At 38.2% G+C, this 18262-nt stretch overlaps 1 protein-coding gene across 1 annotated transcript in view; it reads left to right on the top strand.

Moving 5' to 3' along the window:
• The window catches only part of szt2 (SZT2 subunit of KICSTOR complex), a 120721-nt gene that overhangs the window by 15169 nt on the left and 87290 nt on the right, over positions 1–18262 (top strand). The window contains exons 20-31 of the mRNA XM_052130392.1: positions 45–159; positions 253–372; positions 1007–1207; positions 3166–3263; positions 3531–3669; positions 6039–6314; positions 7173–7380; positions 12860–12987; positions 14403–14667; positions 15855–16026; positions 16106–16198; positions 16770–16848. Coding sequence (XP_051986352.1) covers positions 45–159; positions 253–372; positions 1007–1207; positions 3166–3263; positions 3531–3669; positions 6039–6314; positions 7173–7380; positions 12860–12987; positions 14403–14667; positions 15855–16026; positions 16106–16198; positions 16770–16848 — 1894 coding nt within the window. The remainder of the gene's footprint in view (positions 1–44; positions 160–252; positions 373–1006; positions 1208–3165; positions 3264–3530; positions 3670–6038; positions 6315–7172; positions 7381–12859; positions 12988–14402; positions 14668–15854; positions 16027–16105; positions 16199–16769; positions 16849–18262) is intronic.

The following is an 18262-nucleotide window of genomic DNA, read 5'->3' as shown; positions in this document are numbered from 1 at the left end:
AGTTTGGTGAGAATCACCCTTAACAATGTTTTTCTCCATGGCAGATTTTTCCAATTGACATGTCGTGTATGTCCACGATGATTACGTTTGAATACCTCATTCAGCTGTGTCAGAATAAAGAGCAGGTGTGCCCGCTCAGCAGGGTCAAAGATGCTCCAGGTACACCCCTGTTACACACGATCAGTTTCAATGTGAATGTTTGAAAAGTGTCTCCCACGTTTCGCATGTGTATTTGTGTGTTAACTGGTGTAGGTGAGGTCACCGCCGCTGCTGCAGATGACTGCATACACACTGTGCCTTTCCAGTTTGACTTGATGAAACTCCTGCCCAAGTGCCAACAGATAGAGCTCTTTTTTTTCACGTTAAGTCGTGGTATGACTCAGTCATCTGTCTCCTTTCTCTTTCGACTCATTCTCATATATATTACATGTTATTTTCAACTTAAATGTATAGTTTTCCAAAAATGAAAAATCTGTCATCATTTACTCACCCTTGTTAGGGTTCCCACGGGTCCTTAAAATGTCTTAAATTCAGTTTTCAAAATTTAAGGCCATAAAAAGTCCTAAACATCTTAAATGTTATGACAAAAGTCTTGATTATCATTCAGAGAGGTCTTAAACTTAGGGACCAGGAAACATTATATGACATTAAGTAATTATTAAACTGCAAAAGGCTGTGATTTAAATAAATCTATAGTCTGTATAAGCTCCACACTTCAAAGTGAAGACGCGGCACTGCGGCACATTCTCCAAGAGCTCATGTTTATTACACTGATGTTTTGGAGAATGTTAGATTCAGTCACCATTCACTTTCATTGTTTAAAAAAATTTATTAGAAGTGAATAGAATAGAAGTGAATGGTGACTGAGACCAACATTCTGCCTAACATTTCCGTATGTGTGCAGAATGTCACGAGGGTGAGTAAATGATGATAATTTTTGGGTGAACTGAAATTATTCTTATTAAATTGTTCTCCATTTTCTGTTGACCTTTGACACCTGCTACAGCAGAGCAAGAAGATTCGACCCGTAGTGCCCCCTCTCTGTCCAATGACCTCCTCCTCAGCCTCTTCCACAGCTCTCTGCAGAATGAACTCAGCGATCGAGAGATCCCATTGGCCAACGCGGATCATGTGGCATTCATGCATCACATTCTGGAGCGGGAGAGAGATGGTCATGTGGCTCCATTCTCACTTCCTGTCATTAAAGGTGATCTGTCTGCCTGTTAATTGCTAAAATGTCCTCAGGCCAAATGTTTTTATTTTTTATTTATTTATTTTTGTTAATATTTATCCTCAATATGAAATGCCCATTTCCAACTACTTAGTAGGTCCTCGTTGTGGCGCGGTTACTCGCCTCAATCCGATACAAGTCTCCGAGACCGCCAGTCCGTGCATCTGATCACGTGACTCATTGTGCATGACACCGCGGAGACTCGCAGCATGTGGAGGCTCATGCTAATCTCTACGATCCACGCACAACTTACCACATGCCCCATTGAGAGCGAGAACCACTTAATCGCGATCACGAGGAGGTTCCCCGTGTGACTCTTCCCTCCCTAGCAACCGGGCCAATTTGGTTGCTTGAGAGACCTGGCTGGAGTCGCTCAGCATGCCTTGGATTCGAACTCATGACTCTAGGAGTAATAGTCAGCACCTGGGCTACCCAGGCCCCAGAAATAAACACTCTTGATATGAGAGTTGATTTCAATTTTTTTTTAATGTTAAATACATCTAGAAAAAAAGGTTATGGATGGGAAAGGAGGAAAGTCACAAATACACACTGCAGCTGCATGTGGCTCTCTCTCTCCCAAACTGCCGCATTCCTCTGCACTTATCCCTCTCCTTGGCTAATTAGCCAAATTGGGGTCCGGGCGTGCGTAGTCACGGCCCGGCCCTGCCCTCCCCGCCCTTGGTAGCGACTCAGGTGGGCGACAGCGAGCATCTCTTACCCTCATGGACTGCGGTCGTTCCTCCTCGTCCAGGCGGCCGGTAGCAACTCCTCTGTCCCCTTGCGGATGGCCTCGGCTGTTCCTTTGGGTGGATGGCAGCGGCAAAGACTACACAACAGCACATCCCTCCTCCTTCCCGGGCTTCGGCACCAATATATCAAAGGTTAAGGAAGGGAAAGAAGGAGGCGGGAACCGGCTGAACAGTCAAAATAATATTTAATTTAAACAAATGACACAAACACAAATACACTGCAGCTGCATTTGGCTCTCTCTCACCCGAACTGCCATGTTCCACTGCACTTATCCCTCCCCTCGGCTGATTAGCCCAGTTGCGGTCCGGCCGTGCATAGTCATGGCCTGGCCCCGCCCTCCTCCTCGTCACAACAGGTCACAAATTTTTGTCAATTAGAGTTTGTTGCTTTGAACCCGGAACATGACTTTCTTCCACAGAACACAAACGAATATTTTGAGAAGAATATCTCGGCTCTGTAGGTCCGTACAATGCAAGTGAATTGAAGAACTCTGAAGCTCCAAAAAGCACATAAAGTTAGCATGAAAGTAATCCATAAGACTCTTCCACGTCTTCAGAAGTAATACAATCGGTTTTAGGTGATAAAAGACCAAAATGTAACTACTTTTTCACTGTACATCTTGCGTTGAAGTCCATAGGCACGATCGTGATTTCAAGCTCGAATACGCTTCCTAGTGCTTGACACATGCGAAGAAAGTGTTTGAGATAGAGATAATGATCGCCAAGCAAACTGGTCTCAAGGTGTACAGTGAAAAAGGAGTTCTAGTTTCTCACCCAAAATTGATCGCTTCAGAAAACATGGTTAAACCACTGGAGTCCTGTGTAATCATTTTATGCAGCTTTTTTGTGCTTTATAGAGCTTCAAAATGTAGGTCACCATTCACATACAGAGCTGAGATATTCTTCTAAAAGTCTTATTTTGTCTTCTACATGAGAAATAATGTCATACTCATCTGGGATAGCATGAGGCTGAGTAAATGTTGAGAGAATTTTCTTTTTTGGGTGAACTATCCCTTTAAGGATAGGATTCAAAAACACTGAATTCCCTTGAATCGTTTTGCTCATTGCTGTCAAACAGCCTAAAATATGATTTAATCGATTGTAATTTATTGTGCATTAATTAGAGATGCAATGTTGAGACTGACCCCAGATCTGACCTTATTCTGTTTATCTGTGTGTGTTTAGAAGAGTGTTTGAGGCCTCCAGAGCGACAGGACACTGTTCTGTCATTCCACACTATGAGCAGCAGTAAAGAGATGATGGGCTCCTCCAGCACACTACAGGTACTGAATACACCTTTTGGGTACTTACAAAATAAATAAGTAAATGGATCTCAAATATTGTTTGAATTTAATTATTATAATATGTGAGAGAACATGAATGTAGGAAATTGTTTGCCTTGACAACAGTTTATTATACAGTTTAAATATTTGCCTGCAAAATGCTGCAATTGACCAATAAGAATCAAGTATTTTAGAGAGCTTTGTAATATGTGTACATCTTCATCTGTTGATGAGTTTATAGTGTGTCAGAGTGATTGTTTTTGGCAGAGTTTCAGTAATGCAGATCTTGTGGATGGTGAGTCCGCTGGCATTGAGACCGATGAAGCATCTCCACACTGGAAATGTTACGTCAGATACATCAGTCATCAACAGATCCTGCTAACCTTCCTGCCAGCTACATTTGCAGGTGCATCATCTGACCTCTGGATAGATTCAAAGCGCTCTCTCTCTCTCTCTCGTCTCTCTCTCTCTCTCTACTGTGCTAAAAAAGTTTTAGGTATAGTGAGGATGTCTTCAAAAATAATGGCATAAATAGTTTTCATGTATCAATTAATATCATTCAAAGTCCATTTAACATAAAGTTAAATCAATATTCGGTGTGACCACCTTTGCCTTCAAAACAGCCCCAATTCTCCTACTTACACCTGGACACAGTTTTTCTTGGTTGTTGACAGATCGGATGTAAATTCGTCACAGTTCTTCTGTCTGTTTCGGCTGACTCGATTGTTTCTGTCTCTTCTATGTAATCTCAGACTGACCCGATGTTCAGTGGGGGTCTCTGTGGGGGCCATGACATCTGTTGCAGGGTTGCCTGTTCTTCTATTCTAATCTTTTCTATTTGCAGAAGTAATGTTTGGGAGACTAAAATGTATATTTCTTATTGACACACTAAAGCTGAAGATATTAATAACCATCTTAAGAATAATGTTTTTGTGAAGCATCTTAGACTTTTTAAGATTTTTGCACAGTATTGTGTGTGTATGTATGTATGTGTGTGTGTGTATATGTATATATATATATATATATATATATATCTCTAAATATAAATTTGAGTTTTTTTGTTTAATCAAATATATTTAAGTTACATACACATTTTTTAAAGCAGTTTATAAATTGAAGTATTTTGACATTTCATCTCTTTTACTTTTTTATATTTTAAAATATACAACAAACAAGGCCTCAAAACATTAAAGGGTAATTTTGCCCAAAAATTAAAATTCTCACATCATTTAATTACCCTCATGCCATCCCAAATGTTTGACTTTATTCTGCTGAACTCAAATGAAGATTTTTTTTTTAGAAGACTATTTCAGCTCTGTAGGTCCATTCAATGCAAATGAATGATGACCAGAACTTTGAAGCTCCAAAAAGCACATAAAGGCAGCATAAAGGTAATCCAGATGTAATAAATCATATTTGCACAACAGTTCAGAAGGTGCCGACATGCACTAAGAACGTGAATTGCCAAAAAACTAAAGAAAAATAACTCTGTCCTCTTATGAAGGTGCAGGACTGGTCAAAGTGGAGATTTATAGTTAAAAAAGCACTTAAAAATGTATCGGTTTCTCACTCACAAGTATCATATTGCTTCTTAATATATATATTAAACCACCAGCGCAACTAGCATTGTTTTCCATTTAAATTCGACTCAAATCATTATCAAAGGAACAAAAATGATTTACTCTAGCCATCGCTGGGTGACTTATTGTGAACGTATATTTCATAGAGCCAACACAATGTATTTACAGTTACAAGTATGCAATTTGTGGTTTGACAGCTTGAATGAAAGACATATTCAAGGCTACATACTGAGAAATTGCATAATAAATGTTGCCATTTCTAATTGTTCAGTTTGCCCAGTTACACCAGTTTCATACACTCCCCTGCAAATGGACGAGTGTCACTTTGTTAATTCATGAAGAAGTACCAAAACTATGGACTACATATTTGGACTACCATCTCCTGTGCTGCTTCAGCTCATTGTGTCTGTGTGTCTGTGTGTGTGTGTCGTGTGTGTGTGTGTGTGTGTGTGTGTGTGTGTGTGTGTGTGTGTTTGTGTAGTTGTGTGTGTGAGTAGTGTGTGCGTGTTTGAATGAAAGTGTGTGTGTGTGTGCATGTGCGTGCGTGCGTCATTATATGTTATATCGCCCTCTTGTTGTCTCCCAACGCTATTACACCAGACTGTTTAACAGAGGCCAACTAATTTGAATCTATTGATTCCTCAAATATATCAGTAAAATAGCATGCTGATCAGTAATTGATGTCAATATTTTATGACATCCCTAGTGGTTTTCTTCAACCTTTAGAGCAAGGACCCCTTGGTGAAAAGAGACACAGAACAAGGATGCCCTTTTACATATTGTATAAAATTGAAGGTTGCATTTTAAGCCTGGCCCATAAAAGCATGCATGTTGAACCATTTACATGGTTTTATTGCAAAGCCATTAAAACAGACATTTCTTGATGTAAATACTACATGTTGTTAACAATACATTTTATAATTTACTTAATACATGTAAATGTGAAGGGGGTGAATTGAATATTTATCTTCTTAAATTAAGCTTTGTTGAAGTTGACTGTAGATTTTTTTTTTTTTTCAACAAAATGTATTTGAGAAACAATAATTGGCGGACCGTTGTTGAAGACCCCTGTATCAGAGGGACATTTTGTGTAATTTGTATACCATCACATTTACAGTAGTACTCTGCCATGAGCTTATTTTGAAATCTTAAAAAAAATCTATTTTTAATCTTTTTCTTCTTGAATCTTGACTAGATGTGCAGCTTTTGATGTCTTCTGGACTGGAAACTGAACCTCAAATCAGCAGCAGTCTGCAGGAGGAGGAGACTTGTAGTCATGGCAACGGCCAATCACAGACTGAGTCTATCAGCAACTCTGTCAATGGTCCAGTGGTTGTGGGACATCCTGCTGATTTTAAAACAGGTGAAGATGTTGAAAGTTACTCGCTGTCCATAGAGGAGTCTACAATGGAGCCAGACACGGTGTTGGAGATATCTACAGAGCAAAAACACATCAATACAAGAGATACAGGTATGGGAAGGGTTGAGAACCAAAGGAAAAAATAATTACTGGAAGAAAATGCTTTCATCTGTAAGTGGTGTATAAAGGTCAGCATTCTTCTACCAATACAGATGAAACATTCACTAAAAGCCACACCATGACTGAATTTACAACGCAATGGCAAAACAGTTTGTTTTAGCAGAGTTGTGTGCTTCGTGTGAATTAAATCTGATGAGAGAAAAGGATAAGACATGTTATTTATTGTATTTTTTTGTGGGCCATTCTCAGCAAGAATTGATTTACAGAATGTGATTTTAAAATGCAATTAATTTGCTTCATTAATCGGCATGTCAGTAATTCACATAGTTAAATCAATTGACAGCCCTAGTTTATTAATTTATGCATTATTCCAGTTTTCAGCTTAAATTAAATTGTCAACTTAAATGGGAAGCTGAACATCTTATTTTAACAAAGGGTGATGCTACAAGTTTCCAGGAAGTATTTTTTCTGAAATCAAAATACTTTGATTTGAGATTTTAGACCAATTTCACTGTGGGCGGAGCTACCCAGTGTGATTTGGTGATGAAAAATAAACTGAACATAAAATATCACATACCGGTACTTAAAGAAAGTGAATAGATAATCCACATGAAGCACAATGTTACATATAACCACCAGGAAATGGTGCCAAATACATGAAACTGACTTGGTGATTACTCAAATGGCACAGAATGAAACTCATTCTGTGAAATCTCATTACTAAAATCATACTAAAACCAAGCAAGTGACACACGTTTCATTGTGCTTGTCCCACTCACATCTGGTTACAGCTAAAACATTACTATATGTGAGATGTTTATATACTTAGCTCTGTCCCACAATTCTCAGTTACAGAAGAGAAGGACGGCGTGCAGTTTTTGGAGCCCCAGAAGCGGGACTGTCACATCACATTTAGTAGACAGGTGTCTCAGCAGAGTAGCTCTGATGCAGCTCGACCCCGCTGTCCCATCTACATCTACAACTGCTCACTGCCATCACTCAAAGACCAGCTCGTCCATCCACGATCAGCACGCCAGCCTAGAGATGTCTTTTACAGGTACTGACACACACACTTACATGATCATGTCCACATTAAAACTAGTGTTTATTTAATCAGCGTAACTTTCCATTGAGTCTTTCCTAAAGTGAAGTTATCATTACAGATGTTAGTTCCATACCTAGTGAGCTGTCTCGCTGTCTGCTGAAATGGACGACCAATATAAATGTTTTTAATGCCCAGTGCTGTAACCGATATCTAGAGAGCAATGTAATGCTGCTTAATATTTGGACTGGGTGAATGATGTGATATCAACGCCAAGTTCATGGGTATGATTCCTATGTGTATGGGAGACCGGGGCTAGTTGTCACACGGGGCTAGTTGTCACAAGGGCTATATCTAATGTATCTAGAACAATGACTATGAAATGTGTTTAATTCAATTCTAGATATGTGACATTCAACAAAACCGAACTTTTGTGGCATGCTTTATACATTTTTATTTTTAAACAGCAGATTTTTTGTTTTGTGTTATTTAGAGCTGGAATTAGCTGTGAAAAATCAGATTATAAGATTAATATATGCTCTGACCACTAGATGGGACAAGTAAATAACCCAGCTTTGCTTGACCTTTGGCCTAGTTTGGTTATGATAGTTCATTTTGCTGATACCAATAACTGAGGTGGTGGAAAAGGCAGATAATCGATTAATCGGCCGATAGTTTTGAAACCTTTAAGCTCTGAGGGTGTTTTTATAAATTTCCTGTTTCAGTGGCAAAACGTATAACTCGACGAAAAATAAATAAATAAATATAAGCAGGGTGAAGTGTTTGGTGTCATTGTAAAGAAAACTTTTCAAATATTTTAATGATATAGATAATGATACATTCTGAGACTCTCAGCCGAAGAAACTAATGAAAAATTGCCAAAAGTTTACTTTTTTTTTTTCTTATTGTTCAGATTTTACATTTATATCTATCTCTGGGTGTAAATAAAGTAGCTCCAAAATAAATAAAAAAAAATAAAAATTGTGTTCCCAATCATGTCACCAGTAATTGAGAAAATGTTTGTGTTGATACGACAAAGCAATCAAAAGTTATAGAATTACTAATATAATTTATCATAGTGTCCAAAAGCCTCTCCAAACAAATAAAACACAATAATTGTACAGAAGAACTAATTACACATGCAAACACAACAATGACTAAAGATTTGCATTGAATGCAGACATGATTTTAGTAATGAGATTTCACAGAATGAGTTTCATTCTGTGTCATTTGAGTCATCATTGAATCTGTGTCATGTATTTGGCACCATCTCCTGGTGGCCGTATGTAACATTGTGCTTCGTGTGAATTATCTAATGATCTATGCATCTGATTACCTTTATGTTTGGGCTTGTTTGAAAGATAATCACTTCTAAGTAATGGTAGCAATGATATTTTGTGTTTCATTTATTTTTTGTCAAGTTACAAGTGAAAACACAGCATGTAAGCAACACTTGTTTACATCAAAATTAAATGTCAAAGACGTATGCGTGGCTAGCTATTACGTGCTATATTTTGTCTGTGAAGTGAATAGTGTTCTAAGTGCAGTTTATTGTGCAATAGAGCTGGGCAATATGCAATATATGAAATGTGTTCACAATATAAAATAATTATTAAAAAAACGCGATATCCGAATACATTGTCACCACCCTTCATGTAATGTTTTTGCTTTATTGATTTTGCATTCAAAATTAAATTAAATTTATTAACACAAATTAATCTAGAGATATTTCTAAATTCTAATTGTATTCAAACCGACTCTTTACATGTGCGTGTTCCAGAGACATGCTCTTGCTTCACGCCTCTGAACAAACAGCGAATCAAACACGCGCATCGCCGGCTTTTCTTTTGTCTGTTCTTCAAAATATAATAAAGTGTGTTTCTTCAAGCATGCGTCTTTGTGTCTAACAGCATTTCTTGTCATGTGTCACTCCGAGACCGCAGGTCGCCCACCACAGTGGCGGATAGATGAGAAAAATTACCCGCCACCGCGCATGAAATAGACAAACATTTATTTGGCGGGTCGCAACTCGCAGCAGGTGCTAATTTTAAAATCTGGGCTACTATTTTGTATTTTTGCCGACTTCCCAATTCCATGGTTTTATCATTTCCCAATATTGTTGAACATCGTCTTTCAATGAGCATCAATATCGGCACCGGATATTTGTCAGATATCGTCGATATCAGAGAACATTTTCCAATCGCCCAGCCCAATGAACAAGCCAGAAATACCCTTGCTTATTTTGAAACTGTTATTTTGAAATGATGTCGACTTGGCTTCGTAACAATGCTCTGTTTTTACGTATTTACCAAATTAAGCTTTTTATAGCATGTGTATATATTCACCAGATTACGGATTTGTGTGTGTGTATATATATATATATATATGTATGTATACATGTGTTCACAAGATTTATTATCAATATACATAATATATGAAGTTGAGGAGACAATGTATGTGCAGACGGGCATGTTTCTATGTAGTTGTATTTTTCTTTGCCATCACTTGATTTATCAAATCAAAATAACCAAATTTGCATTGAAGTGAGGATAAAAATATGAATGAATATTGTCAGTCAGTTGAGATAACTGTAGAATCGTTTAGTGCCGACCACAGAGGAAGACGGAGGAAAAAACTATCAGCATCGATTAGTCAGGTGACTAATAATTTGACAACTTCTAATTTGAAGTTCTGAATGTATTTTTAGGTTGAAATATTTAACCTTTAATTCTATAATCTGATAATTCCAGTTACAAAAATAAATAAATAATAAAATCTGCTTTTTTAAAATACACCACAAAAATTGTCTGTTTCGTTAAATCATATGTCTATAATTCAAATTTTTGATTCAAATACTTATTGTTCTAGTATCATAATATCTCAATAACTGTAAGTTTTGAGTCAAAAGTTAAATTACACATATGTTTAATTGTTGGTTTGTTGGTGGTTTCAAATGCCTAGATTTTTTTTTTTGTTGTGGGTATTCTACCCTCCAAAATACATTTTTACTGGCATGATATTTTTATTATAGGTCTTAAGCAAGTGAGCATAATAACAATACACTAGCATACATTGAGGCAAATTGTGAACTATATTATGAAGGCATATTTGTTCTGTAATGTTTAAATATGTTTTTAGGACAAAGGTTTTTATCATAAATGTCAGGTCGAGGCATGTTGTCACATTTTTATTGGTGCAGGTTGTCACGTGTTTTAAATGTCATTGATATCTACAATTGATCAGTTACAGTATTTGATGGCCAAATCAATATTTTTCTTGTTTTCTTATTATCTTGTTTAGCGGTTTCATTAATTGTCTTGTGTTTTCATTTTTAAGTTTTGCTAAAAAAAAAAAAGCAAGCCTATTATAGACTTTTAATGTAGATGTAGATTTTGTTTTGCCATTTGTGATTTGGAATGCTCACATGAAACCTACACCATTGGGTTAATTGCAGGTTTCCTTGTGACAACTTACCCCACATCATGTGACAACATGCCCTGCTTTTGGACTTCAAGGTTTGTGCCTATACAGAAACAGAGATAAATAGTAAAAATTGTAACAACCTGCCCCGGTCTCCCACAATGCAAGTTCCTTTGTTTTTATTTGACATGTGCTTTTATCCAATGAACAACATTTGCGTTAATAACATGCCTATGATGCATAGACATGTTGCTGATGTGGACTGCTCACTAGGTTTTTGGAGTAGCGGACATGTGTTTGGTCATTATGGAGGGCATCTTGTGATCATCCTCATGTTGTACTGTCTGGTTTCTCTTTGGGTGGGAATAGACCTCAAGAGAAAGATTGCTGGGACTTCAGTCAGCAGTGCAGTTACAGGTGACCCTGCTTACAGCTTCTGCTACTGCTGACACCCTATAGCCCTAAAGAGGGGTGGGAAGGGTTATGATCTTTCACATATCTCAGGACAGGTGCCAACTTTGGCCCTGTCACTCTCTTTCTGCTACTCCTGGAAGCCGGCTACAAATGGATGATCTCAGCCTACACAAATATTGGCTTTGAGGTCTTAAATATATCAAAGTGCTAGTCTAGTTCCTTTAATCTTTATTGTGTTTATTGTTCTTGATTTGCACTTCTGTGCTGATACAGAATCAGTAGAAATACAGTGATTTGATTTAACAGAGATTATTATTCTTGGACAATTTAAGACCTCATATCCTGCTGAGCATTGTTTTCTCTTTTTGCTCTCTCTGCCTGCTGCTATCAATTTTGGGAATGGGAGTTTAGCTCCCTGAGACTACACTATATGGCCAAAAGAATGTGGGCATGCTAATTAACAGGTGTGGCTTTGGGTTATTTAATGTCAACTCCAGCTCAACTTCCCAGTAACAAATGTTTGTGTTTCGCAATGTAGATTCAAAAGAACCGGCTCATAAGAGTTATTCGTTTGGGAATCCGACTACACTGGTCAGGCTGTGTGTTTATCGCTGTAGATTAAAAGCAACCGGCTCATAAGAGTCATTTGTTCGGGAATCAATCTGCACTGTTCGTGAGGTAGATTCAAAAGAACCGGCTTATGAGAGTCATTCGTTCATAATTCGAATTACATTGGTCACGCTGTATGTTTCTCACTGTAGATTCAAAAGAACCGGCTGGTAAGAGTCATTCGTTTGGGAATCAGACTACACTGGTCAGGCTGTGTGTTTATCGCTGTAGATTAAAATCAGCCGGCTCATAAGAGTCATTTGTTTTGGAATCAAACTGCACTGTTCGCGAGGTAGATTAAAAAGAACCGGCTTATGAGAGTCATTCATTCGGGAATTGAACTACATTGTTCATGCTGTTTGTTTCTCACTGTAGATTCAAAAGAATCGGCTCATAGGAGTAATTCGTTCATGAGTCGGGCTACAATGGTCAACCTATATGTTTCTCACTGTAGATTCAATAGAATAGGCTCATAGGAGTCATTCGTTCGTGAGTCGGACGACATTGGTCGTGCTGATTCAGTTGCTTGTCAGCACCACCACTGTATAGCAAAGCAACAGTCTGAGTATTTTAATTTGTGTGCCGTCCGAATCAGAGGAAAAATGCACATTCAAGAACCATTAACAGAACAAAGCCATGAAAATCATACGGTTTCATAACTTTATTTTGTTTTTATGGACCCGGTTCTGAATAGGAACTGGTTCTTGGTTCCTGATCCTAGTCTCAACAACTTTCATTATGGAACGCCTTCATAGAGCACTGGAAGCTGTTCTCGCTGCAAAGCTTTTTGTCATGCTTTTGAAATAAAATGTTCAACAAGACACAAGAGCATCGGTGAGGTCACTCAACATGTGCACCTGTCATTTTAAGGTGCTGGTGTAGTTTAATCTAAGGTGTTACGGTGCATAAATGTTTGAATTAGGTGTCTTGGGTGTCGCCAACTTTTCCTGGTGCTTTTCTCTGCTGTCTTTTGCTGGTGTCCGTATGCAGTGTAGTAAGAAACGTTTGTCTGTATGAATGTGTCCTCACCGTATCTGATGTCTTTTGGCAGGTCAATCTCTCAAGAGCGCAGTAGCGCCTCCTCCTGGACAGAACTCATGGCGCACCCTCACAAACACAAAGAACTGGCCAACTACTGCAGTCTTCTACAGGAACACTACTACCAGAGCTACGTCAAAGGTGACATGCACACGTACACCCCAAATCAGGGACTAAAAATGAATTCGCCTTTTCAACATTTTGCTGAAAGTTGTGTTTAATATTTATTTCCAAAATAATACTTGGCAGCATCCAGACTTTTTTCTTGCTACAAACAATTCACGAGCTCAAAACAATATAAACTCAGCAAAAAAGAAACGTCCCTTTTTCAGGAAAATGTATTTTAAAGATAATTTTGTAAAAATCCAACTTTACAGATCTTTATACATCCGAATATCACACCTGCGGGACAGGTACAGGATGGCAACAACAACTGCCCGATTTACACCAGGAACACACAATCCCTCCATCAGTGCTCAGACTGTCCGCAATAGACTGAGAGAGGCTGGACTGAGGGATTGTGGGCCTGTTTTAAGGCAGATCCTTACCAGACATCACCGGCAACAACGTCGCCTATGGGAGAAAACCCACCTTCACTGGACCAGACAGGACTGGCAAAAAGTGCTCTTTACTGATGAGTCAAGATTTTGTCTCACCAGGGGTGATGGTCGGACTCGCATTTATCGTCGAAGGAATGAGCGTTACAATGAGGCCTGTACTCTGGAGCATGATCAATTTGGAGGTGGAGGGTCCTTCATGGTCTGGGCGGTGTGTCACAGCATCATCGGACTGAGCTTGTTATCATTGCAGGTAATCTCAATGCTGTGCGTTACAGGGAAGAAATCCTCCTCCCTCATGTGGCTACCCTTCCTGCAGACACATCCTGACGTGACCATCCAGCATGACAATGCCACCAGCCATACTGCTTGTTCTATGCGTGATTTCCAGCAAGACAAGAAGAGCTTGGATCTCAATCCCATTGAGCACGTCTGGGACCTGTTGGATCGGAGGGTGAGGGCTAGAGTCATTCCCCCCAGAAATGTCCGGGAACTTGCAAGTGCCTTGGTGGAAGAGTGGGGTAACATCTCACAGCAAGAACTGGCAAATCTGGTCAGTTCATGAGGAGGATGCACTGCAGAACTTAATGCAGCTGGTGGCCACATCAGATACTGACTGTTACTTTTGATTTTCAGGGACACATTATTCCATTTCTGTTAGTCACATGTCTGTGAAACTTGTTCAGTTCATGTCTTAGTTGTTTGAATCTTTTTATATTCATACAAATATTTACACATGTTAAGTTTACTGAAAATAAAAGCAGTTGAAAGAGGACATTTCTTTTTGCCAAGTTTATATCTTTATATCTTTCTTTAAAATAAATACCATGTTCTTTGGTATTTTGACAATCATACATTAAGTGTAGCTTAAATGTCCATATGGCTACTATACAGTTTATTTATTTAATGCTGTGATTTCATTTGTCTTGTCTGTCTGTGTGTGTGTGTGTGTGTGTGTGTGTGTGTGTGTGTGTGTGTGTGTGTGTTTGTGTTTAACAGGTGTGTATCGCAGTCTGCAGCAGTCATATAGTGTGAGTTCACAGGACGTCCTGACCGCCATGGACTACTGCGAAGAGTCGCTACAGGAGATTGACATCACTTCATTCCTGCAGACCCTGTGTGGACACATACGAGTGTTCCGCGAGCGGCATGAGCTGCACGGCTGCGTCAACGTATGCAAGTCCAGTAACTGTCCCGCAACCTTCCTCATTGGCGAGGGAGAGGATGAGACGGCTGATAGAGCCACACTTGTGTCTTCATCCAGGTAAAATAATTTCAACTTGTCCTTCGTTTATAAATAAAAAACTGTCACAGTAAGGCACTTACAACAGAAATGAATGGGACCAGTCCATATACACTCAAATACGCATCATTCGAAAGTATGGCCACCATACATAAACGTGTGTGTTAACCTTTGGGTCTTTAGACACCTGGGACCTCATTTTTGGGCGTTGTGCCCAAACCTCTTTAGTATTCCTTTGTTTATCTCTTATAAATAGTGTAACACAAAATAATGTCAAAATTGCAAGAACTATTACTGTTGATTTTCTGTACAACAGTTGCGTATAATCAGTATCCCATATGCTTGTACACATACATATTAAACTAGTTATTTCTTACTCGAGGTGGCACTGATGTTTCAGTGATTGAATTGATCTATATTTGATGCAAAAACAACATGGAAGTAAACTATAGCAAGTGTAACACATGAAAAGTTTATGACTATTGTCATTTGAGTGTACTACTGAAATAATGTAAGTTGTGCTTCTATTTAGACTCGATATGTGCCTGAGAAAATACACATAAGTTATACATTGATTACACATGTTTAGATTATGTGTTATATGTAGATCAGTATGTGTTTGACAGCCAGTTACATCTCATGACATTTCAGTGTGAATATAATTGATCTTGTTCTTGATTTGTTGCATTTTCTCTGGAATCTCTGAAAAAATAAAACATCAAAATATAATATTACATTTTTTCTAATTTCTTGAAATGGACTATCTGGGCATTTTGTACACCCGTTTTTGGTAGATATAAGTGCCGGGTCTATAAAGATCCAAATATTTCAGAGTGTTTGGGAGAATTACCATGCAATTAAGGCTTAATTTGATTTTAGTGTGACAAAATAATTTCGACTCTCCCCTTGTGAATAAAAAAATAAATAAAAAAACATTTACAGTAAGGCACTTACAATGGGGCCAGTCCATAAACACAAAAATATTTTTTTTTTGACAAATATAATCAATATGAACGGTCATTGTATGGAAAATGCTGTATGATTATTCTTTATAAATGTTTTTGTTTCACAAAAGAAAGTACTAAAAGGATAGAATTTTTTTTTTTGGTGAACTATTCCTTTAATTATTGCACGTTTAGCAGAGTTGTTTTTTTTTTTTTATGTTAATGTTTGTTTTAATACATCTATATATGTTTTTTCTCCTAAAGTATCGAGTTAGAGGACGTAAGTGAAACCGATTCCAGAGGGAAACAATCTGTTCCGACTTCACCTTTGGCCCTGCATGAACCAAAGCCTCCTAAAATCCTAGATTTCCCCCTGTCTCTGCTCCAGTCCCAGCAGAAGTGTGAGGTGAACCCTGACTTACACAAAATCATACAGGTACATCAACATCCCAATCATGCGAATGAAATAGAAATGTGTATTTTTCAAACAATAACGTGAATTCTCTTGTTTTCAGGACAAGTTCACGGAAATTGGTGCCCAGTATTTCAAGACCGTACCTTCAAACCCACATTATTTCTTTTACTGTCCTCTTTCTTCCAAAAAAGAGGTGCGTTTTACAAGTTGTATCTGAGGGGGGTAAAGCAAATAAAGATGGTGTCTACCAGATCTGGAGTCGCAATATGAATCCAGGGCGTGCTGAGTGAATCCAGCCAGGTCTCCTAAGCAACCAAATTGGCCGGTTGCTAGGGAGAGTAGAGGCAAATGGGGTAACCTCCTCGTGGTCGCTATAATGTATGGTTCTCACTCTTGGTGAGGCGTGTGGTGAGTTGTGCATGGATGCCGCGGAGAATAGCTTGAAGCCTCCACACGCACTAGGTCTCCGCGGTAACACTCTCAACAAGCCACGAGATAAGATGCGCGGATTGACGGTCTCAGCCGCGGAGGCAAATGAGATTCGTCCTCCGCCACCACGAGGACTTAGAGCTCATTGGGAATAAAACATTCCACCCAAATTGGGGAGAAAAGGCCCCCCCCCTTCCACAAAAAAAAGAATTTTTTGTTTGTTTTTGTCTTTTTACGAATGTGATTTCAACATTTAGTTGTATCAACAGACTCAAAGACTTTCCATAGATTATAGATTGGTCTCAATAAGTGTTTTCCTCTCTTCTCTACTACAGGAGGACTCGGACAGAGAGGGAGAGAGGAGAGCCAGTGAAGAGGGTGAGGTTTCTGAAGCTGAACTGGCAACAGAAGATGGTTAGATGCTATTTATTTAAAAGACATTAAATGTTGTACATGGGTGAATCCCACAAAACCGTCTGATGCAAGTTTAGGTATAGAATGCCCCGTAAGCCTGTAAATTACTCATAAATAATCCATTACAAATGACCATTTACTTCTCTAAAATTGTAACCAGAGTACTGACTTTACTGATTACTAAAAGTAGTTCATCGATCCAAGTCATTTATTCAGCACCACGGGTTTCTTCCTGACAATGACTCATTAGGGCAGGCACGCACGCACTTCACAGAAACACAGACAGACGGACATATGAACAAAACTGTTTTAAATGTATTCTATGCAAATAATAATATTTTAGAAATATGTTTAATATAAGAAATGTACTTAAAAGTAATGAACTTCCTTTAAAGTTGATAAATGTAACATGATTACAAGAATTTGAAATGTAATTTGGTGCATTACTTTGTACTAATGGTAACTAGATTACACCAACTACTTCGTAATCAGATTAACACTTAAAGCTCGCAAGAAAAAAAAAAAGCAAAATATTAATAATTACGGTCTTGACCAACACAAATTTTTTTTATTTAAAATATACTTAAAATATAAAAAAAAGTGCACTGTACATATTTTTCTTTTACTCACAGAACGGATTAATTGCCAAGTCTTTGTCATTGTTGTTACATGTAAACAGATATTTCTTATATTCTGCGTTTTTGCTTATAAATTTACGAAAAATAACCCGAACATAAAATATTACATACCATTACTTGGAGGAGGTGATTATCTCCAAACAAACCCACACACAATGTAATCGAATGCATAGGTCATTAGATAATCCACACAGCATATAATGTGATATTTGGCTAAAAACACATTTCCTGGAACAAATGACTTAAGCAGAAATTGAGTATATTGTTCAGTGTCATGGAATGCTAAACCAATCGTGTTAGTATTCAGATCGCTGCAACGAGAGGTGAAAGTCATCCAGATATGGGCCAAAATGATCGTTCACAATCATTAGATATGGCCACCACTAGATGGCACCAAATACATGACACAGACTCAATGATGACTCAAATGACACAGAATGGAGCTGAATGAGATCTCGTTACTCCTGTCTGCATGCTTTGGAGAGAGAGAGCATACCTTTAGACACTGTTGTGTTTGCATGTGTAATTAGTTCTTACGTACAATTATACGTTTTATTTGTTTTTAAAATAAAAGGAATGTTTTTGGACATTCCTATAATTATTTTTGCACTTGATCGTCCTGGGTTTTTTTTTTTTTGTCGAGTTATAAGCCTTTAATTTTGAAAATGCCAAGAAAGTTAATATTCCTGTTTTTCCTATTGAGCTTGGAATGAAGATTAGTATGCCATTCTGAAGTTGGCCAAGCTCTTCTACTTCCTTTGTGAAGGAACAGATTG

This window comes from Xyrauchen texanus, chromosome 7 (genome assembly GCF_025860055.1).
Source record: "Xyrauchen texanus isolate HMW12.3.18 chromosome 7, RBS_HiC_50CHRs, whole genome shotgun sequence".
NCBI classification, from domain to species: Eukaryota; Metazoa; Chordata; class Actinopteri; order Cypriniformes; family Catostomidae; genus Xyrauchen; species Xyrauchen texanus.
This window is presented reverse-complemented; position numbering and strand designations above follow the sequence as displayed.